The sequence below is a fragment of the Littorina saxatilis genome, linkage group LG12 (genome assembly GCF_037325665.1).
Source record: "Littorina saxatilis isolate snail1 linkage group LG12, US_GU_Lsax_2.0, whole genome shotgun sequence".
Taxonomy (NCBI): Eukaryota; Metazoa; Mollusca; class Gastropoda; order Littorinimorpha; family Littorinidae; genus Littorina; species Littorina saxatilis.
In genome coordinates, this window is record NC_090256.1 from 68,425,355 (window position 1) to 68,452,764 (window position 27,410).

Consider the following 27,410-nt stretch of genomic DNA (forward strand, 5'->3'; position numbering starts at 1 on the left):
ATGCCAGACGCCAGGCGGAGCAGCCACTAGATTGCCAATTTTAAAGTCACTCTTAGGTATGACCCGGCCGGGGTTCGAACCCACGACCTCCCGATCACGGGGCGGACTAACAAGCATTGCAATGAACAACCTTAAGTCATTACTGATGGGAAATATTGAGTAGACGATCATACACCTGAAAGTGAGATGTGCTCATGCGCAGGCAAGTACCCAGCTCCTTCGCTAATTTTCTTATCTAAAATCATGGCCAGGTCCACATGCTGATTTACAAGATGACCTATATTGGAAGGAAGGATGACGGGCGCAGTGGCGTCGTTGGCAAGACGTCGGCCTCCTAATCGCCGGGTCGTGAGTTCAAATCCCGGTCGCTGCCGCCTGGTGGGTTAAGAGTGGAGATTTTTCCGATCTCCCAGGTCAACTCATGTGCAGACCTCCTAGTGACTTAACTCCCTTCGTGTGTACACGCAAGCACAAGACCAAGTGCGCACGGAAAAGATCCTGTAATCCATGTCAGAGTTCGGAGGGTTATAGAAACACGAAAAATACCCAGCATGCCTCCCCCGAAATCGGCGTATGCTGCCTGAATGGCGGGGTAAAAACGGTCATACACGTACAAATCCACTCGTGCTAAAAACATGAGTGAACGTGGGAGTCTAAGCCCATGAACGAAGAAGAAGAAGAAGAAGAAGAAGAAGAAGAAGAAGAAGAAGAAGAAGAAGAAGAAGAAGAAGAAGAAGAAGAAGAAGAAGAAGAAGAAGAAGAAGAAGGAAGGAAGGAATTAAGGTATCTTGAAGTAAAAGCAGTTGCAATTTATTCCCCTGTAGGAACCCTCTACCGCGTTGTCAGAGTAAACTGTCAATAATTTGTCCGTGATTGATGTCTTGCTTTTCGCTTGTGTGTGTGTGTGCACTGAGATGTCATGTCAAACAGACATCCAAGTTTTGCATGTACTGAATCCATTTCGATCAAATTGAATCTATCGTTTTTCTTTGTCTGCGTTTCTGTGATGGTTCTCTGTGTTTAACGAATCCAAGTTGTCCACAGCAATTCGACCGTCGCACACGCTTGATTTATTGGGCTTTCTAGAACTACCACAGTTAAAAGAAACACACCTCTTGTCGCGCAAAATCTTGAACTGTGATACTTTTACTTCCCCCACCCCCTACCCATTTGAACACAAAAGAGTGTATATTATCTTCCAATTAGAAAAATAAGAACACTGTAACCACATTAGCACTTTTAATCTTTTTTTCTGTCTTCCAAGCTTTAAATTCAGCTAATAAAATGAGTAAAAAAGTGGGTTTTTTCCGAATTCAACAGTTAAATTACTATGTTGGATGTTCTATTTTGCTTATCTATTTGGAAGATAATATGCACTCTTTTCTGAAAAATGGGTAGGGGGTGGGGGAAGTAAAAGCATCACAGTTCAAGATTTTGCGCGACAAGAGGTGTGTTTCTTTTAACTGTGATGAAGAGGGATAACTAAACTTGGTATCTAACACTATTTCTGAACACTGTAACCACTTTAGCACTTTTAATTTATTTTTTTCTGTCATCCAAGCTTTAAATTCAGCTAATAAAATGAGTAAAAAAGTGGTTTTTTTCTGAATTCAACAGTTAAATTACTATGTTGGATGTTCTATTTTGCTTCCCTATTTCTGTTCTGAAGTTTTTGATCATCTGACTACCTTGCTTATCTATTTGGAAGATAATATTCACTCTTTTCTGAAAAATGGGTAGGGGGTGGGGGAAGTAAAAGCATCACAGTTCAAGATTTTGCGTGACAAGAGGTGTGTTTCTTTTAACTGTGATGAAGAGGGATAACTAAACTTGGTATCTAACACTATTTCTGAACACTGTAACCAGTTTTGCACTTTTATTTTTTTTCTGTCTTCCAAGCTTTAAATTCAGCTTATAAAATGAATAAAAAAGTTGTTTTTTTCTGAATTCACCATTTAAATCACTCTGTTGGGTGTTCTTTGTTGCTTCCCTATTTCTGTTCTGAATTTTTTGATCATCTGATTACCTTGCCTTTCTATTTGGAAGATAATATGCACACTTTTCTGAAGAATGGGTAGGGGGTAGGGGTAGTAAAAGCATCACAGTTCAAGATTTTGAGCAACAAGAGGTGCGTTTCTTTTAACTGTGATGAAGAGGGATAACTCAACTTGGTATCTAACACTATTTCTGAACACTGTAACCAGTTTTGCACTTTTAATTTATTTATTTCTGTCTTCCAAGCTTTAAATTCAGCTAATAAAATGAGTAAAAAAGTGTGTGTTTTTTCTGAATTCACCAGTTAAATCACTATGTTGCATGTTCTATTTTGCTTCCCTATTTCTGTTCTTAAGTTTTGATCATCTGACTACCTTGCTTGTCTATTTGGAAGATAATATGCACTCTTTTCTGAAAAATGAGTAGGGGGTGGGGGTAGTAAAAGCATCACAGTTCAAAATTTTGCGCGACAAGAGGTGTATTTCTTTTAAAATTTGCGAAGAGGGATAACTCATCTTGTTATTTAACACTATTTCTGAACACTGTAACCACTTTAACACTTTTAATTTATGTTTGACTGTGTTCCATGCTTCAAATTGGGCTTCAAAAATGGATACATCAGGGTTTTTTCCAAATTCACCTGTAAAATCCCTATGTTTGATGTTCTATTTTGCTTCCCTATTTCTCTTCTTCAGTTTGTGATCATCCGATTGGTTTTTTGTTTACATATTCACAATACAATATCACAAATTCTTCAGTAGGGTTTGCGTGAAAAAATCTCATACCTATGCTCAAACTTCAGTCGCTATCTCAAAATTTTGCGCGACAAGCTCTATTCATTTTGTTTTTTCCTGATAAACAAAACACTGAACTAACATAAAAACAAACCTTTAAAACTGCCTAACCACTTTGAAATATGGCCTCAGGTGTATACTCCAGCCTTAAGACACCATGGACACTTTGGTGACTGCATACCCATTTAGTGGGTGTTTTTTTCAAACCAGCTTCGACCTGGTCTTGACAGTGGGATTGCTTTCAGCTTGGAAGGGTAAAGACATAGGACACCGATCGACTTCAAAAATCGATTTCGCAAATGTTATGCCAGTGAGCCGTACCAATTAAAAAATGACATCAGAAAGGTAAAACGGGATCGTACTCTGAAAGATATGCATCTTAAGTGATATGTAAGCACTGTTTCAAAACGTTCACAATCTGCGATATTACTATACCTTCAAAACGTTCACAATCTGCGATATTACTATACCTCCAAAAAGTTTAAAATTATTATACTCTAGCAAATGCATCTGTACTGGACGCAAACGTACGCGCGCGCTTATGCATGTATGTGTGTGTCTCTTCCTAACAGTGCGATCCCGTTTACATTTCCTGATGCCATTTTTCAAAATGGGGGTGATGGTACGGTTTGCACCTCAGTGCAAAGATATCGGGGTCATTTGTTTGTGTGTGTGTGTGTGTGTGTGTGTGTGTGTGTGTGTGTGTGTGTGTGTGTGTGTGTGTGTGTGTGTGGATTCAGGTCTGCATTGTGATACATTTTGGTTAAAATCGGGAGGATGATTCAGGAAAGGTGTGTATGTAAAATGAGAAACTAATCTAATTTTAGCCTCCAAAAACGACGTCTAATTTCGCTATTTTGAGCCATATCGGAAAGACACGGCACGTTACAATCATTCAAATCAAAGCACATCATTCTAACACACGCAGGGGCGGATCTAGGGGGGGTGCAATGGGTGCAATTGCAACCCCCCCCCCCCCCCCCCCCCCCCCAGCGGGACAACCAAAAAAAACAAAAAAAAAGAAGAAAAAAAAAAGAAGAAAAATGTATCACCTGAAAATAGCACTTTACACGCTCAGATTGCACCAGATTGCACAATTTTGCTTCCTTTTAAAAAAAAAATTCAGGGGGGGCATGCCCCCGGACCCCCCTAGCATGCTCGGCGCTTCACGCCGTCGGTTCGGCGCTTTGCGCCTTCGCTGATAAGATACAAACAAACAAAAAAAGAACTTTGCACCCCCCCCCCTTTCAAAACCCAGATCCGCCCCTGACACACACACCAGGGATTTACACCACTTACACAATAGGTCCTGTGAATGTCACTGATTGGTCAGATACCTCATCACTTTACCCAACCCTCGTTTATATGATTCTTGGCATGTCATGATCAAATTCAAAAATCTGTATCATAGAGTCTGTCCGGTAGATTTCTCTAATGTTTTCAACACTTGTTTCAACACTCTCTCAACATTGCTTAAGTATAAGCGAAGCCGATTTTCGGGGTCAATCGGTGTCCAATGTCTTTAAACATTATCAATTAAAATTGGTTGATCAAAATTTCGCCTGAATACTTTTTTTTTTTTTTTTAGTAATTGCACATACAAAATCAGAAATGTATATGTTATAATTTAATATTTTCTGAATCTAACAACATATCTTGTGTTTGAATTTAAAAATGCGCTCAAAGCTAAAGAAAAACTGTTTTATGCAAATGAAGTTTGCTGTTGACATGGGTTTTTTCGAGACCGGCTCAATGACCTAGCTGTCTTGGTCGACCGGTTCCAGCCAGCAGCTATTCTCCGTGAAGATTGCTCCAGTGTGTTTAGTTTTGATCTTTTAGGTCGTCAGCTTAAAGGCACAGTAAGCCTCCGTAAACCATCACAGATACTGTCAGGCTTTTACACACAGTACAAACACCCTTCCAATTGAACGCTCACCAAACGGGAACATCCTAGGTGCCCTACGTAAAGAGCAAGCAATTTTTAAAGAATTAATTTTGCAGATTGTCTCGAACACTTTTTGGACCCATCAACTCAGTTCAAAAATGAGTTACTTCCCTTCGGGTCTCATTCTAAACTGGCGATAGCCGTGGACCGATGATTATCAGAATGTTTTTGGACCGTGGTGCGTTTTTGCGCTAGACCTAACTTTTAAAATCTAAATAATAAATTGATAGCTTGTTACACAAACATTCTTTAATCATAAAAGAATTTTTTTTTCATCAAGACAAGATCAGTACAATTCGAAGTTGTGAAAGTTTAAAAAAAGAAAAGCCCGGAAGCAGGGTCACGCAAGGGTCGTAGCAGACGACGGTTTATGCATATCGCCAGTTCCTCTCAACAGTCAAAAGCCATCGCTAGAGTTCTTGTGAACCACAGCCGTTTGTTTCGTGCATAAAAACGTGCTATTGCAGATAAGCTCACATCGAGTCGCATTCAAATTACTAACTAACGACTACATTGTGAAAAAGGGAAACTGGATCACACGAGTTCACAATGGCTCAGGGGTAAGATAAACCACGCAAAAATAAATTATTTAAAAATTGTTCGCTCTTTACGGAGGGCATCTAGGATGTTCTCAAGCGGTGAGTGTTTAAATGAAAGGGTGTTTGTACTGTGTGTAAAAGCCTGACCGTATCTGTGATGGTTTACGGGATAGCTTACTGTGCCTTTAACTGCTAGGTTTACAATGAATTAGGTTTAAACATTGATATCGCTTGAAGCCACTTGTTTGTTTTGCTGATGGTTGCGTGTCGGTCGTTGGCTGCGCTCTGTGTTTGGCCAGCCATTGAAAGCTTTCAGCTTGATTGCCAAACCTATTGTTCTTTCTTTAGTTCAACGTATCCTTCCTTCCTTCCTTCCTTCCTCCCTGACTGCAACGGAGTTCATACAAAAACACGCTCAACAGCCCAGTTGTCACGCGAACGAACACAAACTGCGTGTTAAATTTGCTCTTCTATTCGGTAAAAACAAAAAATATTCCATTCAGGCATTTTTCTTTCAGCTAGGAGCACCGTTCCATCTCATAAGCACACAACAGTGATAGCGCACAAGGAGACTGTCGGACGCATAGCGGAGAAAAATTATAAAAAGTAGTTTCGGCCACCTAGCCTGGAGAGAGGGACATAGTACTCTGAGACTACATACGTTTTTTTCTCGGTCACAAAAAAAGAAATCTCACGACACTGACGTGCAAAATTGCATATGCTGGATATATACTCGATCGTGGATTCAAAACAGCGCGATAGTGGGCTGCAAGGTACCTTGGAAAAAAATCGTTGTGTGTGTACCAGGGTATAAACCAATTATCTAACTGGATGAAATCTGAGGAAAAAAACAAAGGAAAAATTGACAACCGGCCAGAACTACAAGTTGGCGTTTTGTTTAACGTGGTTTTTTTCCCCTCCGCATTTTAACGTTTTTGTTTTGTAACTAAAAAGTGACGAGTGGATTTTGTTTGATTGTTTTCTTACCATATATTTTGACGTTTTAGTGCTTTGACTGTTTTCAGAAAAGGCCCGGCGTACGTTGTTGTTGTTTTTGTTATAGTTTGTTTGTTTTTACATTTAGTCAAGTTTTGACTAAATGCTTTAACATAGAGGGGGAATCGAGACGAGGGTCGTGGTGTATGTGTGTGTATGTGTGTGTGTGTGTGTGTGTGTGTGTGTGTGTGTGTGTGTGTGTGTGTGTGTGTGTGTGTGTGTGTGTGTATGTGTGTGTGTGTGTGTGTGTGTGTGTGCAATACCGAAGTCCGGCCTTCGTCGAAGATTCCTGTGCCAAAATTTCAATCAATTTGAGGGTGTGACAGTGCCGCCTCAACTTTTACAAAAAGCCGGATATGACGTCATCAAAGGTATTTATCGAAAAAAAGAAAAAAAGTCCGGGGATATCATTCCCAGGAACTCTCATGTCAAATTTCATAAAGATCGGTCCAGTAGTTTGGTCTGAATCGCTCTACACACACACACGCGCACAGACAGACAGACAGACACACACACACACACACAGACACACACACACACACCCCACGACCCTCGTCTCGACTCCCCCTCTATGTTAAAACATTTAGTCAAAACTTGACTAAATGTAATGATGTTGTATGAAAACGTCAAGCACAAAATCGATGTCAGTATTTTCTCCGTTCAGTTTTTCTTCACGTTCACCAGGTAACGTGCAAACGAGCTGGCCAGTGTTGTATGTCTAAAGATGGTACATGGTGCGTAATTGGTGCGGTGTATATCCTGAAGATTTCTCCAAGCATTTGGACGCGATCGTGATACAGCTACACCAAACACCAGTTAAGTCACAACCATGGTTGTACTCATTGCAATCTTAATACTGTCGTCACAAATGTTGTTCGGGATGGCTTTCTCGCCGATACAGAAGAGGTCCTTTCAGCAGAATGTATCCCTTGCTGACGTCATCTTTACCGAAGACCTTGTGTTCGACGCCGGAGCGCGTTCACACCTGCACTGCCTGAAGACATGTGTGACGACTCCTTGCTGCCGGGCGTACACCTACACGAGGCAGAGTTCGGCAGTGAGAGGACGTGTCGGGTGTCGCGGTTATTCCGCTGTCATGACTGCCAACACCGCTTCGCTGTCGGTCCCTGGCGCTCGAACCTTTCACAGACCTCTGGTTCAACAAACAGGTAGTTTATTAAGTGTGTGTGTGTTAGTGTGTGTTTATATATATATGCGTGTGTGTGTGTGTGTGTGTGTGTGTGTGTGTGTGTGTGTGTGTGTGTATGTGTGTGTGTGTGTGTGTGTGTGTGTGTGTGTGTGTGTGTCTGAGTCTGTGTCTGAGTCTGTGTCTGTGTTGAATAATTGTTTGCTTCGCGACCGAACAATCACAATGTTGCACTAATGTTGATAAGAAAAATGTTCATTCAGGCTACTACACTCTTACTTCCGAATAAGGCGCAGTGCGCGTACAAACTTGCTAAAGCCTGTCCTTAACTGGGCGAAGTATAGCCTACTTCGCGAAGCTGCTCGCACGAAGCTTTAGCACAGAGTTTTCGGCAAACAGACTTCGCGAAGTGTTGGCGAAATCGACTTCGGGCTCAATTAAAGGACCGCCTTTATGTTACTAACAAAATAACATTATTTCAAAACGAGTGCCCAACAATCATTAAGGCTAAGTATCCTCGTTCAACCCGAAGTTTGTAAACCGTAGAAGGGAACTACTAAAAAAAATCTCAGACAGTGACACCAACATAGTTTTTCAATGAGATTACGCGCTAACGGTGCTAATATCATTGTATGAGTGTCGTCATTTCAGAGACGAAGAACGTGGCTGTAGGCAAAACAGCCGTCCAGAGCTCAACCTATGCTTCACAAGACACCGCTGACAAAGCCGTCGACAATAACACGAACACTCACTACAACGCCCACTCCTGTGCTGTCACAAATCCACACAGCCAGGGCAGCTGGTGGCAGGTGGATCTGGGTCAGTGCTATGACATCACTCGTGTCGTCATCACTAACCGTGGAGACTGCTGCGGTGAGAACATCTGTTTTTTCGGGCGATGAATGAGATGCTAAAGGAATCAGGGGACAGCATCTGTGAGCCAGGAGGGAAGATTATAGCACTCAAAAAGTCATGGAGAATTGATGTTCACAGGGACAGTGGATGGATGAGTTGCTTGGGGATGTTTTAGATGCTAAGCTAACTTGGTTTTTCTGTCCCCAGAACTAGTGTCTATTTGGGACATGACGTGGTTATATGCTAGGAAGTTTTGGATGATCTTGGTCTGTTCTATATGACGTCACTCACTTCGTCATTACTCACCGTGGAGACTGCTACATGAGAATTATTGAGTGTTGGTCGGTGGGTGGGTGCTTCGTTGGGTGTGTGCCTAGATGGATGGGTGGTTGGGTGGGAGGGTGGTTGGATGAATGGGTGGTTGGATGGGAGGGTGGTTGGATGGGAGGGTGGTTGGATGGATGGGTGGTTGGATGGGAGGGTGGTTGGATGGATGGGTGGTTGGATGGGAGGGTGGTTGGATGGATGGGTGGTTGGATGGGAGGGTGGTTGGATGGTTGGGTGGGAGGGTGGTTGGATGGATGGGTGGTTGGATGGGAGGGTGGTTGGATGGATGGGTGGTTGGTTCGGATGATCTTGGTCACCTCTATGCTCTCGGTTCTGTCTTCATCACCTATCGCGGTGAGAATTTTGAATGTCGGTCGGTATGTGGGGTTTAATTTGGGTGGGTGGGTGGGTGATCAGTTGACCTCACTTGAGTTGTTTTATCACGTGATGATGAATACAGCAGCGAGACTGTTGAAATTCGGTCCTTGAGTCGGTTTGGTTTTTTGTTGGCTGTTTGGTAGGTTGCTTGGTTGGTTGGCTGGTCGGCTGTTTGGTTTGCCATATTGTGTTACAATTCATGGCTTTGTGAATGATTATTTGTTTTAGTATTGAACGCTGCGATTTGTGCGCATAGTTCTTGTTCTTATTCTTCTATTTGGAAATGGAATTGAGTGAATAGTTAGCTCTTCGATGATTAGTTCTATATACCTTTGGTTCTGTATTATTCTGTTGTGCTGCCGTAAGGTAATTCGCCTAAAACAAACGACGTAGCTGGTTTCCAATTAAAAAAATACTAGTTGTATTTATCCATTGACGTTAGTGAATAAACTGGCTTAAACATAGCTGTTTACCTAAAGTCATGCTCAGTGACGTAATGTATATGGCTATGCTGTCACAAGAAAGGGAGCTGCGTGCAATGATGGAAGGACATATTAACAAACAGACTTAAACAAACAGACTTAAACAAACAGACAGACAAACAAAAACCACAAAAAACAGACATACAGTGTAATATTCAACACCTTGCGAATAAGAAAGAAAGGCATCAACAGAGGTGTCGGTGCCCGATATCTTCAGGCCTTAGGATTGGTTCAAATCTTTCAGTACCGGAATCGAAATAGCCACTTTCAATTTCCTTCAAGTTTTCTCCTGCAATCATAAATGTATTATTGCTTTGCAGTGCTCGACGTGACTTCATCGTTTGTTTTTTTGGTTCGCTCGTTGTTTTGTTTTTTTAATTTGTATGTATTTGTTTATTTGCTTGTTTTTTTGTGTTTTTTTACATTTAGTCAAGTAGTTTTGTTTATTGTTTTGGGTTGTTTGAGATCGAGAGTTTGTTTGTTGTTGTTGTTTTCCTGTGCATGGTCACTTGCTTTTTATTGCGGGTTTGTGCTGATGGTTACGCGATCACTGATCAAGACGAATTTTCTCTCAAGACACTTTTCATTTGTTTTGCAGGTGCAAGGCTACGAGATTTTGACGTCAACGTCTACACGGAGAATCCTGTGACAACCCCCGCTGCCATGGAAACGTTGTGTTATCACTACTGTGGTTCAATGACGCAAGGTGCTACGGAGGAGCTTCACTGTGACAGCGGTGTCGTCACAGGACGTTACGTCAGACTGACAAATGCTCCCAACGAGTATCTTCAGCTGTGTGAAGTCCAAGTGTTTGCCTTGAACGACGAATGACTTAAACTGACTATGAACTAGGGACAGAAAAACAACATCAACAAAATGTTCACCCCAACCCTTTCTTCAACCGTTCCCGGTGACCCTAAACCTTTTTCTGTCAATGTGTCACAAGCCCACAGCTCTATGAAGAAGAAGGTTTCATCTTGAATACTGAGTGACTAAAACTGACTATGTTGTGGGGAAAAACAGCGTTGACCTGAAACCTTCTTCGACTGTTCCCGGTGATCCTACTCTCATATTGACCAGTGGATCACAAGCAAGTTCTTGAGAAAAAAAAGTGTGGTTATAAAGCCCATTTTTCTTTTCTACTTTTGTTTTCAAGAACATAGTTGGTTCAGTTCCTACATTATGCACCGCTCTAAATCATTCTATATCAGTCTCAATAGGAGAAACTTTGGATGAAAAATAATGGCTTAGTTGAGGAGTTTAGTAAAAGGCCTCAAAATTTCGTTGCAAGTGAAAGATGACTGCTACCCTCGGTGGATGAGCAGCAATGGCATCAGGGCACCCACCGGACATGCTAGATTTGTTCAGCGATTTAAAGACTTTGACTATTTTTGTGTTAAGTTCTGAAAGGGATTTTCAGGTCTCAGAATGCTGCCAAATTCTTTGGCGATTTTCAAAGCTAATTAAAACATTATTTCAGTGTAAAGGACACACGACTGCATGACTGCAACTGAAGCCAACTGTTTTATATTTTGTTTTTAATTCAATTGAATTTTAAATTCTACTTGAGCCTTGCTGAGTTGGTTTTCTGTTTGTTAGTTTCGTACACACCATACATCCGAAAAAAGAACATAGATGGTTGTGTACCTGTTTGTATGTATGTGTGTGTATGTGTGTATGTTAGTGTGCGTGTGTGAGTGTGTACGTGTGTGTGTTCGTGCGTGTGTGTGTGTGTGTTTGTGTGTGTGCGCGCGCGTGTGTGTGTGTGCGTGTGTGTGTGTGTGTGTGTAACAACTTTGATAACAAAGGCCTAAACACAACTATAGTAACAATTTGTATCAACAGTCAACGGGTGGCGTCACCAAGACCATCCACGCATCTGTGCTGACAATCACATTAAAATAGCATGACGCATAGCGCTTTTATCCAGGCGTGAATGCCTGGAACTCAGCAAAAGCAAAGACCTCATGAAATACAACGCTGAATTGAAGCCGGACGCTGGCGCAGAAGTGTTGGCCTAATGAAACCGTTCGCCAATGTGCATTGATTTATTTAATATTAGCTACGGAGAGTTTATCAGAAACGTGAAAGTGTTCACACACACACACACACACACACACACACACACACACACACACACACACACACACACAAACACACAAAACATTTACAGACAATCACGCACACACACACGCACACACACGCACATGCATACCACACACGTACACACACACACACACACACACACACACACACACACACACACACACACGTGCACACACACACATGCACCCACACGTGCGCAAACACACACACACAAACACACACACACACACACACACACACACACACACACACACACACACACACACACACACACACAAACGGAATGTATCTATTTCTGATACATTTCAATTCAAACACGGCATATGTGTACATGATGGTTTTAGGAAATAATAAATATCGTGCAATATTCTTTTTATCTGTCATTGCAAATTCAATTTCAAGAAGTAATTTGAATCAAACAAAATTGATTTCTTTTTTGTTAAGCGTCTAAGCTAAAATGCAATCCCGAAGTCAATTTATTTTTAATCGGCGGATATGAGGTCTTCAAAGACATTCAATCCAAATACTGGACAAAAACGATGTAAGAATATTCTCTGGAAGTTCAGAGAAGATCTGTGCATTTGTTTACTCCAAATAGGTGTACACACACACACACACACACACACACACACACACACACACACACACACACACACACACACACGTACACACACACACAAACACAAACACATACACACGCACTCACACACACATAAACACACACACACACAAATAAACACACACACACACACACACACACACACACACACACACACACACACACACACACACACACACACATAAATTCCCAGTCTACCGGAATACATGTAGTCAAATATTGACTAAATGTTTAAAAGAAAATTAAAGAAAAACAAACTGCAAAAAAGTCGATAGCTCATGAACTTGGCGACAACAACAAAACAGTGAATATTTAAGATCGTCTTGTTTTCTTTTTCGAGTTTTCTTCACCACATGACTTTGGAGCGTACTCTTGTTTTAAACTTTAGTTGCTTGCAGGCTGCTTCCTTTTTATTTGTCCTTTTTACATTTAGTCAAGTTTTGACTTAATGTTTTAACATAGAGGGGGGAATCGAGACGAGGGTCGTGGTGTATGTGTGTCTGTCTGTCTGTGTGTGTGTGTAGAGCGATTCAGACTAAACTACTGGGCCGATCTTTATGAAATTTGACATGAGAGTTCCTGGGTATGATATCCCCGGACATTTTTTCATTTTTTCGATAAATACCTTTGATGACGTCATATCCGGCTTTTTGTAAAAGTTGAGGCGGCCCTGTCACACCCTCATTTTTCAATCAAATTGATTGAAATTTTGGCAAAGCAATCTTCGGCGAAGCCCGGGGTTTCGTATTGCATTTCAGCTTGGTGGCTTAAAAACTAATGAGTGATTTTGCTCATTAAAAATCGGAAACTTGTAATTAAAATTATTTTTTTATTAAACGATCCAAAAACAATTTCATCTTATTGTTCGTCATTTGTTGATTCCAAAAACATATACATATGTTATATTTGGATTAAAAACAAGCTCTGAAAATTAAAAATATAAAAATTATGATCAAAATTAAATTTCCGAAATCGTTTTAAAAACTATTTCATCTTATTCCTTGTCGGTTCCTGATTCCAAAAACATATAGATATGATATGTTTGGATTAAAAACACGCTCAGAAAGTTAAAACGAAGAGAGGTACTGTAAAGCGTGCTATGAAGCACAGCGCAATCGCTACCGCGCCAAACAGGCTCGTCACTTTCACTGCCTTTTGCACTAGCGGCGGACTACGTTCAGTTTCATTCTGTGAGTTCCACAGCTTGACTAAATGTAGTAATTTCGCCTTACGCGACTTGTTTTTATTTTCGTTCAATTTAGATTTTTTATGAAAGGTGGGGGACATCACTCTTCATACCTTTGTTCTATCGAATTCGGAAATCAACAAAGCACACTATTACTTTTCTCACCCCGATTTCTACTGGTGCGTATGGTGTGAGAAACTGTATGCTAGCAGAACAAGTGATGCTGGTTATCGGAATATGAGAGAGAAGATGTTATTATGTGTTTTAATAAACATTTCAGCGCACAATATCACTAGCTGACCATTTAGCACTGATTCTAGGTAACCCTTTTTATTCATCATTTTTTTAAGACAATATTAAGAAAGACAAACTGAAACTTTGAACCTAAATTCCAGGGTAACTTATTCTAAGGAGTTTATATTTTTAACAATAAATTCCATTACCATGTATATCAAAAAGCCAAGTTTGTGGGTCGGGCTGGGTATACAGGCACAACCCACTATCTCAAAATGCCATTTTGTGCTCAGATCGCTTGAAACTTACCTTGTAAAAACTCCAAAGAATGGAATCAAATTGCGTAAATCAGTTTACGTAAACATCCAGTAGTGCGTACGTTATTTCCTTACTGTCTTACTGAAACTCACTGAATTTGTTTTAACAATGAAAATTAGTCCCAGTTTTAGACTGAATATAGTTTAACAACACTAATATTGAGAGTAATTACATTTAAACACATATGCGATATAACGTTCACTTCTCGTTTCCATTATATCTGAATCACAGGTCAGCAAATATCAAAGCCCTGCTAACCTTTGTTTGATTCATGTTTAAAAGGACAGGTGAATGTATTCTACCAAGTGTTATTCAGGATTGGGCATTTATTTTAACGGCAAGAACTAATCCTCACAACAACAACAACAACAACAACAACAACAACAACAACAACAACAACAACAACAACAGAAGCATTGACAACAATGAACAGTTTCGACCTGTTTGGCCGACAGATTGACAGCGGGTTTTTTCCCTTCGTCCCGAAAACTCACACCAAAACCCGTCATCTTGCAACCTTTTATATGATTCACTCCTTCTTCATTTACCATACCTTGACGGGTTGCTGGTGCACTTAACTGCCAGGACAGATTTATGTAAAACAGTGTGCAATGGTTCCTCCAAGCAATATTTTAAAATAATGTACAGAAAGAAAAGGGAAGGTCACCTGGTTCATTTTTTAAAAACTATAATTTTGATCTGGGGGTGGTCATATTATAATTCTATCTAAAAAAACAATGATTTTGAATGTGATAGTCATGGTTAAAAACGTTATTACACAATGACCCTGGTTCAGATTAGTACCAAACTTAAACACGGGTAAGTTCTTTCCCCGATGTCCACAAAACCGCTCTTGTTACCCCACTGTTGAAGAAATCTACACTGGAATACAATGAGTTGAAAAACGTTCGGCCTGTCAGTAACCTGTCTTTCGTTTCTAAAATAATAGAAAAGGTAGTTCTGTCTCAGTTTTCTGCTCACCTCACATCCAACAATCTGTTCAACTCTCTGCAGTCTGCGTATCGGTCTGGGCACAGTACGGAAACAGCTTTAGTGAAAATTGTAAATGACCTCTTACTCGCTTTAGACAAAGGAAAAGTTGCCATCCTGACGCTGCTCGACTTGTCCGCAGCGTTCGATACCATTGATCATGGTCTCCTCATCAGCCGTTTAGAACACGTTTTTGGCGTTAGTGATTCTGTCCTTCTCTGGTTCTCCTCCTACTTGTCCAACCGTACCCAGACTGTCTCCATAAACAATAGCACCTCTGATCCTGCTCTGCTACGCTACGGCGTGCCTCAGGGTTCGGTCCTAGGGCCGGTATTGTTTGTGTTATACACCACACCCCTCGCTGACATCATGGCCTCACACTCAGTTCTCCATCATTCTTACGCAGATGATACGCAACTACAGAAGTCTGCTGATCCCAAGAGTTTCGACACTCTGATGCACTCAATGCAAGAATGCATCCTGGACGTTAAATCCTGGATGACATTTAACAAGCTAAAATTAAATGATGAGAAAACGGAAGTCATGGCTGCCTCCTCTCCACGCATGTCTACCTCCATCCAGCTCCCAGAGTCCATCACAATAGGCAATGCAGTTGTCCCCTTCTCGGTTTCAGTGAAGAACTTGGGTGTCACACTAGACTCCCACCTAACTATGCACGCACAGGTACAAAACATCACTCGTGCCGTCAACTTTGAGCTCCGCCGTATTGGCTCGATACGCCATTACCTTTCTGAAGAAGCAGCTCTGACTCTAGTCTCTGCATTCATTCTTTCCAGACTGGACTATTGTAACGCACTGCTGTATGGCTGCCCCCAGTACCTCCTAAACAGGTTACAGAAATTGCAGAACAATGCTGCACGCCTGGTCCTCAGAGTCCGCAAGTCCGAACACATTTCCCCTCATCTCCAAGCACTGCACTGGCTTCCAATAGAGTCACGCATCAAGTATAAAATCGCATGCCTATCCTATGGTGCACTCACACAGACAGGACCCGCATACCTCACAGACATGACTCAGACATACACACCGGGCAGGACACTCCGCTCCTCAGCAGACACCTCTATCCTTTCCACTCCGAGAGTCAACACTAAATCTTTTGGTGAGCGCTCTTTTTCTGTTTCTGCTCCTCTCGTCTGGAACTCTCTCCCTGTCACTCTTCGTCACTCTGCCTCCTCTGGCTCTTTCCGCACAGGCCTAAAAACGCATCTTTTTTCACTTGCATACACATGATACCCCCCTGGACTGCATCTCGGTGACTATCATAAGCTGCTGCTTGAACGCTGTTTTCACGTGTGTCCATGTTGTTGAATTTGTATGTATATATATGGCTTTTTCTCATTCCGTTGCTTTGTCATGTTTTTGAGTTTTGAGTATTGTTTGCATGGAGTTCGGTATTAATTTTGCTTGTATGGCTTTGCTTGTATGACTTTGTTTTGTCTTTACCCTGTTTGCTTGGTCTTGCGTGCTTGGAGTGTGTTAAGCCTTTGTGTTTGCTTGCATGGAGGATGCTGAGCATGCTATGTTATGTAGATTGTGGGTCTTGTTCATTGTGTATGGTTTTATTATTAGTTATGTTAATTCTAGTTATTGTAAAGCGCATTGAGCATATATATGATTATGCGCTATAGCAAATGTCCATTATTATTATTATTATTATTACAATTACAGTTACAATTAAAGCTACAAAAGAAAAAAGGGTGTTGGCATACTAATTACTCCACATTTTCCCCCACATTTATTTATTATATTTATGAACTGGTGCGCAGAAGTATTTCATTCTCACCTATTCTGAGCTGGTGTTGATGCAGCCAAGTTCAAGGCTTGTTTTCCAGAACAAAAAGATAACTTGCAAACACATGTGTATCCATAATTCACAATTTTTGTTCATTTGAGTGTGAAAGAGTCTATCAACTGAAACTGAGCTCCGACAGGGACAAACAGATCCCTTTTTACATTTAGTCAAGTTTTGACTAAATGTTTTAACGTAGAGGGGGAATCGAGACGAGGGTCGTTGTGTATGTGTGTGTGTGTGTGTGTCTGTCTGTCTGTCTGTGCGTGTGTGTGTGTGTAGAGCGATTCAGACTACTGGACCGATCTTTATGAAATTTTACATGAGAGTTCCTGGGAATGATATCCCCGGATTGTTTTTTTCTTTTTTTCGATAAATGTCTTTGATGACGTCATATCCGGCTTTTTGTAAAAGTTGAGGCGGCACTGTCACACCCTCATTTTTGAAGGCCGGACTTCGGTATTGCATTTCAGCTTGGTGGCTTAAAAATTAATTAATGACTTTGGTCATTAAAAATCTGAAAATTGTAAAAAAAAAATACAAATTTATAAAACGATCCAAATTTACGCTCATCTTATTCTTCATCATTTCCTGATTCCAAAAACATATAAATATGTTATATTTGGATTAAAAACAAGCTCTGAACATTAAAAATATAAAAATTATGATCAAAATTAAATTTTCGAAATCAATTTAAAAACACTTTCATCTTATTCCTTGTCGGTTCCTGATTCCAAAAATATATAGATATGATATGTTTGGATTAAAAACACGCTCAGAAAGTTAAAACGAAGAGAGGTACAGTAAAGCGTGCTATGAAGCACAGCGCAACCGCTACCGCGCCAAACAGGCTCGTCACTTTCACTGCCTTTTGCACTAGCGGCGGACTACGTTCAGTTTCATTCTGTGAGTTCCACAGCTTGACTAAATGTAGTAATTTCGCCTTACGCGACTTGTTGTTTATGTGGTGGGTTAAATGCTCCTGGCTACATTACTAATACATGGCCGTTCCCCGAAGAGTCGAACACCGTTCATTTTGATTAGTCAACATCAACATAAACAAGTCACGGTTTGCTCACGTGATGTCGTCGGTAGGGCAACCATTGCATGGACATTTTGCAGGTCACTGCAGCGTGCAACACTGTTCGCATCAGTCAGACAACCGTAAGGCCTGGCGCTCACCTGTGTAACTTCAGCAGGACCGACGACGCACTGCAGATTATCCCAGCCCACTACACGTTGCGTGAAAGGAAAACAGGCCAAGTACTCGTCATAATCCCTATCGCAGCATCAATAATATGCAGTGCGTCGTCTGTGCCGCTGAAACTGCGCAGGTATATTCTGCCCTTAACGTCAACTGTCTTTTAGCGGTCTCGACGAGAATAAACTAGTCACGGTTCGCTTATGTCGCTGGTTTTGCCATCATTGCCTCATTATTGCTACAGGCAGGTTTCACAGTATTGTGTTCAGCAATTTACTATTTACACACTCAAATTCTACAAAATAAATGTTGGCACACAATTCAAAGGACATGTTTTTCCAACAAAGTGAGTTTGTTACAACTAAAAACAGTAATTTTTTTTATAGTCCTGGTCCTTATTTATATCTAAAAACCAGGCGCAAAGCGGCATACCCTGAAAACGCAAAAAAAGCAATACGGTCATCCTATGCATGCATATAGCTCATATAGCCAAAACCGTTGAAGATAGAAAGACATTTATTGAACAAAAAATATGCAACACATCATTCTTAACAAGTTTTGTTCTTGTATGTATATCAAAATATTGATCCTCAAATGAATGGTTTGAAAAAATACGACTTCCGGCAGACCTAGACCGTTTGGTTTGAAGGAAAAAACCGTGTTTTTTTTCAAACCATTCCATGGCCATCAATATTTTCATATACATGTAAGAACAAAACGTGTTAAGACTGGTGTTGTGCATCTAGTTTGTTCAATAAATGTCTTTCTATCTTCAATGGTTTTGGCTAGATGAGGTAACAAGAGAAGGATATGGGCATTGGAATTACGTCAACATTTCGAGCATTGTCACAGATGAAACATTTACTGCAGGGTGCTCCTGATTAACAAACCGAGCAAAACTGAAAATTATTGAAGAGAAGACATGTCTGAACAGTTTATAAAGAGACAAGTTTGCAATCATTTGTAAACACCATTATTGTATGGAGGAGTAACTGTTCCCCTACCCCCTAAGAAGGTATTTTTGTCCGTCAACCACGTGAGCGATCGCCACAAATCGAGGCATCACTCGCATTTCAGTTTGGACACACCGGCTGATTGCAAATGCACAGTACGTGTTTCGACACTGAAACGTGACGATTGAGCGTCAAAATAGTTTCTTAAAACAGTCGAAAATGGAGTTAAATGTGACTTCAACACTCAGTGGCGATCGCTAGAGTGGCGATTGTTACTAGACGGACACTAGAAAACCTCAGAAAATGTAATTACTTTGCGATTTTTTTAACTGAAAAACTGTTGCGGTCTTTTTCTGTCGAGCGCGAGCGTCAACGTAAAACAACGTGAGGTCACTTCCTCCCCAAACGGTTAGTTTTTGAATGAAAAGAAAAATGTGGCGATCGCTACATTGTTTAGACGGACTGGATCGCAACTTTGAAACTCGGGTCACCGTGCGTCGATCAAGGGCAAATTGACCTCGGCAACATTATAACTCACTTCAAGGGTGCACAAACTTGTATTTACAGTATACAAAATTAGGTAAACTTGTGTTTTTGTCCTGTGAAATCACAATTAGTTTCGATGCTCTTGATATCGCTATGCGGACGGACAGATCCGAATCCCCATACATTTTTTTTGCGGAGCTAGTATAAGTTAGAATTTGTGTTATGGATATCGATTGTTGTTGAAAAACAATCATTTCAATGTGTTCTGGCACTCTCAACCACCACAGCATTGATACTTGTGCATGTGTGTGTTGGAATTTAGTTCTTTGTTTAGTGATGCTGTGGCAAAAGTAAATTCATCCGTCCGTATTTTGACGATCGCCACCATTCACACGCACATAAATAAACACATTATCAAAAATTTCAACTTTTATTTTCAAAAAAGTATTTAAACAACAACTAGTTTGCATGTTAATACAACAAATACAGCAGATTCTCACAGATATGGATTTAAAAGACTAAGCAAATCTGAGACTATCAAAATGGCCTAATACCATGAAACCTGCCTACATGGCAGTTTCAGAGGCCTCGTACTGATGGGTAAATTATGCAGTGTTTTTAATTTCTTTAAGATAGCTGCTTTTGCTGGCCGATTTTGGAACAAGTATAAAAGAGGAATTATCTGCCTCGCAGAAAGACGGTCGGATGACATGTATTCCAAAAGCATATCAACCAACATGATTCTTCTTTTATCTAAACCCCATTTCATTATGGGGGCCAGGAGACCCCCATTCTATACGGATAGTTTCGAGGTTGACCATGGGCAGCGCCATTTTGTTGTGAAATACGTCATCAGTTTGTGTACACAGGACGTTGTGACATCCGTCACCCTATGGGAGGGGTGAAGGCAACATTGTTCATCATTAGAAAGTTGTGAAATCCGTCACCCTATGGGAGGGGTGAAGGCAAAATTGGTCATCACTGAGTTTGTGTAACACAGGAAGTTGTGAAATACGTCACTCTATGGGAGGTGTGACGGCAAAATTGTTCAACAAAAACATCATAGGCCGAACTGTGCAGGGTTAACCGCAACAAACTCAAACCATTCATACTACTCTGCATTTGAGTGACTTATATACCAACATTTTTATGTCTTATTTTCAGCACAGGTGTAGGAAAAATCATGAACCAAAATGTTATTTATTTTCTAATTTAACATTTGTTTTACAAATTTGACCATGGTCTTTCAAACATACAGTGACATTAAACATTGTTATGTTAAAAAAAAAGAAGAAAAAGAAAAGCTTTTGTGCACAAATCAGAAAATACATTGTACATTTTACCTACAGGCCAAACAAGAGATCCAAGTTGCAAGTTGTCAAAAACAGGCGCTTGCATTTGGATGTGTTCAATGATAGTAGGTTTGGTTGTGATCAATCAGAATAATGTAGGAATAAAAATGTATGACAGTTTGGTATGATGACATGTAATTCACATATGCTGAAATATAAAATCATACATCATATAATATTAATATGGCTGTTGCCATGACCATGAACCCCAAGAAAGGTTTAATGTTATGTAAATCAAAATACCAAAATCAAGCACCTATTAATCTGGTCTACGGCGCGGGAAGATTGAGGCCTTCGTAAACGTTCAACGTTGGCCAATAATGATTTTAACAATGTTGTGTCGTTTTGTATTATGTTGTATTTTGTTGATCAATTGATAAATATGTCTTCCCAACATATTACAAATCAAACAGAAATAAAGTCTTAGAGAACTACAATAATCATTGTTGCCGTCAAAACCTTGCAAGGCCTCAACCGTTCTCACGAGATCAGTTACATGTTTTCTCTCTCTCTCTCTCTCTCTCTCTCTCTCTCTCTCTCTCTCTCTCTCTCTCTCTCTCTCTCTCTCTGTATGTTAAGTTTTGATTAAAAATAAATTCACACAAGACTAGTATTGTTGTTTGGTTTCAATGGATATATTTTCGTCAAGTATGATGTCTTTACATAATATCTGTAAAATATGAATGGATTTGAACCATATACTATGTCACTATGACCTTCCAATCTTCCTAACCCCCAGCCCAGTAAAGCGTGCGAGACGTTTCCTGAACAAATGTCGCTTTGTGGTGCGAGTTCAGTGTGACATGATTAGTTTCCAGAACCCCATTTCTGACTTTCGAAGTTTATCTACATACATTTAGCAATGCACGAGCAAAATATGACAACTTAATGGTGCCTTTTGGTTTAATGCTATGGTACAAAATCCTAGTGATAGTGTTTACAGCTTGAAACAAAACATAACAGAGGGGAGTAGTCTTCCTCAATCTGGTTCAGAGCATAATGTATTTCTATTTTCAGAGGTAGCATTATTTCTGATAAGAGCTAGAGCCAATATAATGATGCTGAATATTTGAAAAATGAACTTTGTGACTCATCTGAGTAGCAGAAGAGCCTTCGTGATCGTCAGCGTAAGGCTGGCTGTCTTCAAGGCAATTCCTAGATGAACAACTTAACACTGCGTTCGATTATTCGCCCGTTTCTTAAGCTAGAGCTTTGAAACTTTACACGCGTCTAGGGCTACATGAACGCTTTACAATACATACAATATAGTTGACTCTCGCGTTATTTAAAGGTCACAACAAGGTCATTACCAGGCAAAAACGAGGGAAAACCGACGGAAAGTACCATTTTCTGCAACTGTTTGTTAGAAAAAGCTTTCAAATTCAATTATTTTTGGGGGATTAACGCATCTCTAGACATGACAATCATCCGATTATCAGACATCAATTGTGGAGGTCACGACAAGGTCATTACCAGGCAAAAACGAGGGAAAACCGAGGGAAAATACCATTTTCTGCAACTTGTGTGAAAGTAAAAGCTTTCAAACTCCATCTTCTTCTGGTATTGGCGCATCTGTAGGCATGACAATCATCTGATTAACAGTCCTCAAATTTCAAGGTCACAACCAGGTCATTACCAGATAGAACCGAGAGAAAACCGAGAAAAAATACCATTTTCTATAACTTTTTTGTAAGTAAGAGCTTATAAACTCCATCTTCTTCTAGGATTAACGCTGATTTCTATGACCCTGAAGTCCGAGGAAAGTTTTCTTGGCCCATGCCTAGTTTGAAGGTCATGACAAGGTCAAGTTTACACGTTTTCTATTTGTGTTCGGCTATTTTCTAAGCTAAAGCTGTTGAGGCAGATTCATGACATCTTCCTTCGCCCACAGGGGCTCTAGGGGGGTGGGCGGGGCTGGATGTAATAGGGGTAGAAGAGAAGGGGAGAGAGAAGAAAAAGTCAATGTTAAGGTGTTCATCTACCGATAGCCTTGCGGTCTGCAAGCCTGACTCTGAGGATCACACCGGCTGTCCTGGCACTCAGACGAGTCATAAAGTTGATATATTTTCCGTCGTTTTACCCAGTAATGACCTTGTTGTGTGACCTTTAAATATTACGAGAGTCAACAATATTTGTTTCATGTCTTATAATGCCCTAGACGTGTGTAAAATCCCATCCTTGTCATGACCTTCAAACATTGCATGGGTCAAGAATACTTTCCAAAGACTTCATGGTCATTGAAATCAGCGCTAATCCTAGAAGAAGATGGAGTTTATAAGCTCTTACTTACAAAAAAGTTGCAGAAAATGGTATTTTCCCTCGGTTTTCCATCGGTTTTATCTGGTAATGACCTTGTTGTGACCTTGAAAATTGAGGACTGTTAATCAGATGATTGTCATGTCTAGAGATGCGCCAATACCAGAAGAAGATGGAGTTTGAAAGCATTTACTTACACACAAGTTGCAGAAAATGGTATTTTCCCTCGGTTTTCCCCGGTAATGACCTTGTCGTGACCTCCACAATTCATGACTGTTAATCAGATGATTGTCATGTCTAGAGATGCGCTAATCCCAGGAAACAATTGAATTTGAAAGTTCATTCTTACAAACAGTTGCAGAAAATGGTACTTTCCCTCGGTTTTTCTTCGGTTTTACCTGGTGATGACCTTGTTGTGTGACCTTTAAATATTACGAGAGTCAACAATATTTGCGTTATGTCTCATAAATCCCAAGACGTGTGTAAAGTTGTAATTAAGCTTTAGCTTCGAAAATAGCTGACGTCCAGAAAGTATTTTATTTGACCGTAAAAGATATTCCCAAATAGAAAACGTGTAAATTTGACCTTGTCATGACCTTCAAAGTAGGCATGGGTCAAGAAAACTTTCCTCGGACTTCAGGGTCATTGAAATCAGCGCTAATTCCAGAAGAAGATGGAGTTTATAAGCTCTTACTTACAAAAAAGTTATAGAAAATGGTATTTTCCCTCGGTTTTCTCTCGGTTCTATCTGGTAATGACCTTGTTGTGACCTTGAAAATTGAGGACTCTTAATCAGATGATTGTCATGCCTAGAGATGCGCCAATACCAGAAGAAGATGGTATTTTCCCTCGGGTTTCCCTCGTTTTTACCCGGTAATGACCTTGTCGTGACCTCCACAATTGATGTCTGATAATCGGATGATTGTCATGTCTAGAGATGCGTTAATCCCAGGAAACAATTGAATTTGAAATCTTTTTCTTGCAAACAGTTGCAGAAAATGGTACTTTCCCTCGGTTTTCTCTCGTTTTTGCCTGGTAATGACCTTGTTGTGACCTTTAAATAACGCGAGAGTCAACTATATTTTACGTATTGTAAAGCGTACATGTAGCCCTAGACGCGTGTAAAGTTTCAAAGCTCTAGCTTAAGAAACGGGCGAATAATCGAACGCAGTGTTAAGTTGTTCATCTAGGAATTGCCTTGAAGACAGCCAGCCTTACGCTGACGATCACGAAGGCTCTCTTGCTACTCAGATGAGTCACAAAGTTCATTTTTCAAATATTCAGCATCATTATATTGGCTCTAGCTCTTATCAGAAATAATGCTACCTCTGAAAATAGAAATACATTATGCTCTGAACCAGATTGAGGAAGACTTTTCCCATCTGTTATGTTTTGTTTCAAGCTGTAAACACTATCACTAGCAATTTTACCATAGCATTAAACCAAAAGGCACCATTAAGTTGTCATATTTTGCTCGTGCATTGCTAAATGTATGTAGATAAACTTTGAAAGTCAGAAATGGGGTTCTGGAAACTAATCATGTCACACTGAACTCGCACCACAAAGCGACATTTTTTCAGGAAACGTCTCGCACGCTTTACTGGGCTGGGGGTTAGGAAGATTGGAAGGTCATAATGACATAGTATATGGTTCAAATCCATTCATATTATACAGATATTATGTAAAGACATCATACTTGACGAAAATATATCCATTGAAGCCAAACAACAATACTAGTCTTGTGTGAATTTATTTTTAATCAAATCTTACCTACATTTTGGACGACGTCTTTCCTGGATTTAGGGTAGGGTTCATAATAATGATACTGTCACCAGCATCCTCGGCCAAAGCAGTCGCAAATTGTTTTGTGATAATCAAAAGATACCAACTAACACATTTATATGTAAAACGTACCAGTTTGAGTTCGTAATTTGGCTGAGAACTTCTTTTTTCAGAGGCAAGCGTCTGAAATGCTCGTGCATCACTCTTCAGGGTATAGTTGAATTTTGACTGAGAAGAGAAAGTGCGCCCTTGAATATTTCTTGTTAACATCGATTTTTATGTTTGGCAGGTCCCAAGCTTTCAAAAAATACCCATTTGGTAGAGTCCGCTTTTGGGTGCACGGTCAGCCCTCCGCCGTGACGGAGTATGTCTTTGTCTGTGTCTCCCTCTGAGTCTCTCCGCTTCTGTCTTTCTATGTCTGTCTCTGTCTATGTGTGTGTGTGTGTCTCTCTCTCTCTCTCTCTCTCTCTCTCTCTCTCTCGCTCTCGCTTTCTCTCTCTCTCTCTCTCATCTAACTCTTGGCACACAGGTCAAAGCAGAGGTTAACGTGAGTGCACGTGTACCTAGGAGGGGGGTGATTTCTTGAATTAGCTGAGGGCGGAAGGAAATCGCTCACCTTCCACGTCCAAAACGTAGTGATATTGACACGCCAGATTAGTGCGGTAGCGTATTGTGCTTAGCAGGAAAGCGCGCTTTTCTGCCGGTATTCTTGTTAACTTCGCAATTTCCGGAAAACATCCACTTTCACTTTGAGACTGTTCTGTTTACATTTCGACACTATCAAAACCACTTTGCAATACTGAAATAATATTTTCTGTGTTCGAAAGCTACAGCCAATCGTTATTATGTCCCCTTAGGTACAGTTTTATAACATTATTGGCACATGTAAACAATAGGAATTAATTAATGAACGCTACGAAAAGGGCAGCCTTTAACCTCCCTGTTGTCACTCAGCATTTTTTTTTTAATTCTCATCCACACTTTCAGCACTTCCCCCACCCGCCCTCCCTATCTCAGATGTAATTTGTAAATGACGTTTTCAGCCTTCAATCCACTATTTAACATAGTAAGTCAAGCTTTTCAAACCTTATTAATAATTGCTTTGATGTTTTGCTGATGTTCAGTTTATTATTTAATAAAGATCTCATGGTTCAAAATTTCATATTGTTTTTTTCAAAAACGTGCGTGTGTTCCATTTCAAACTAACCTCACTGATGTGAACTCCATTATTACTGTCACATCTGATTTACAAATTACACCCATAATCCAAACCAACGCGCAAACACACACACACACACCACAACTACACACATATGTACTCGTTACCATTAGCCAACGCTCGTCACAACACTGTCAGTCTCAAGTCTAAATAATAATAGTATAAATCATAACTAATTTTCTTCACATCATCATAGACATAATGTTGCTTCACATGTTCTTTGTACAATCGTTGGTTTTCACAATAAATATTGCATTACTGTAATTGTCTTCTTTTTCTTTAACAATATCTTTCCAAAAACAAAACTCAAAGACCACACAAGCTATTGCAACCTACTCCTATCTCTGGTCTCTCTTCCTGGGTACAATGGTACCTAAGACTTACATTCAAATGCTTACATTTCCATGCTACCCACATTGTCAAAATACCAATAATTATTCAAAACACTACCTAACTTCATTTCAGACCCACACCCATTATTATACACACATTTCACATTTATACCATTAGTCGGCCCCCTGTCGATATTTATCGACTAAGTTCCTTGTTGTTGAATGTGAGAGGAAACATATCTGGCCCACAGGGACATCGCTGCACACCAAGCTATGGGGCAGCACTCAGGACCTGGAAATGACAGCCCACTTCGTCAACATCACGGGCCAAAGAATCTAGACACAGCCATAGTCGAACGCTGAAGAAGAAGAAATTGTTGAATGTAGTTTATAAAACTGGGTCGGTCTGCATGCAGACAGAATTAAAAGGGGCCCTTCCTTCCCTAACACACGAAGGGCAAACGAGCGTTATGTTGAACGAGTAAAGGAATCATACGGTGTCGTGTCCTCGAATGACTCGCCGTTATGGCAAATTATTCAAACTTCCTTGATCTATCTATTGCTTTTCACAAAGGATTTTCTTCAAAAAAGGTGCAATGTACAAGAATAACCTCTCGTTCGGACGAATTATTCAAGCTTGATGTTTTTTCACACAAACACAAACAAAGTGCCGTGTCTTTGATTGGCTTAAAGTCAAACTTAATTGCTTTATTTGTAACAAAGGATATTGTTCGAATAAGCCAGGTGCCGTGTCCTTAAATAACCAAATTGGAGGAAAACAAAAAGAGGTATGTATATTAATTGGTCGGGATATAACATGGTCGGCTTGGGAAAAATAAAAAATGAGGAATACTATGATACAGTAAGCGTGGGCACAATGTCGCATATACTAAACCAACACGGGAATTCACTCAATCTGACACACATACATCTGCACACTTCCTAAGTTGATATTCTCGATAACATGTATGTAATGTGGTATCGATGTGTTTTACTTCGATGTTTGTAAAATCAATCATTAAAGTTTGACGTTTATATACATTTGCTTCTTTTTTTCCGGGGATGGTGACATTTTTTCACGTTCCTTTTCCTTTTTGTATTTTTGTCT

General features: G+C 40.2%; 1 protein-coding gene across 1 annotated transcript; it reads left to right on the forward strand.

Moving 5' to 3' along the window:
- Positions 1-7,149: 7,149 nt before the first annotated feature.
- On the forward strand, positions 7,150-11,022 carry LOC138981482 (fucolectin-like). Its single transcript, XM_070354415.1, has 3 exons — positions 7,150-7,438; positions 8,068-8,289; positions 10,057-11,022. The coding sequence occupies exons 1-3, from the start codon at positions 7,150-7,152 to the stop codon at positions 10,287-10,289; spliced, it is 744 nt and encodes a 247-aa protein (XP_070210516.1). The 3' UTR covers positions 10,290-11,022.
- Positions 11,023-27,410: the final 16,388 nt, after the last annotated feature.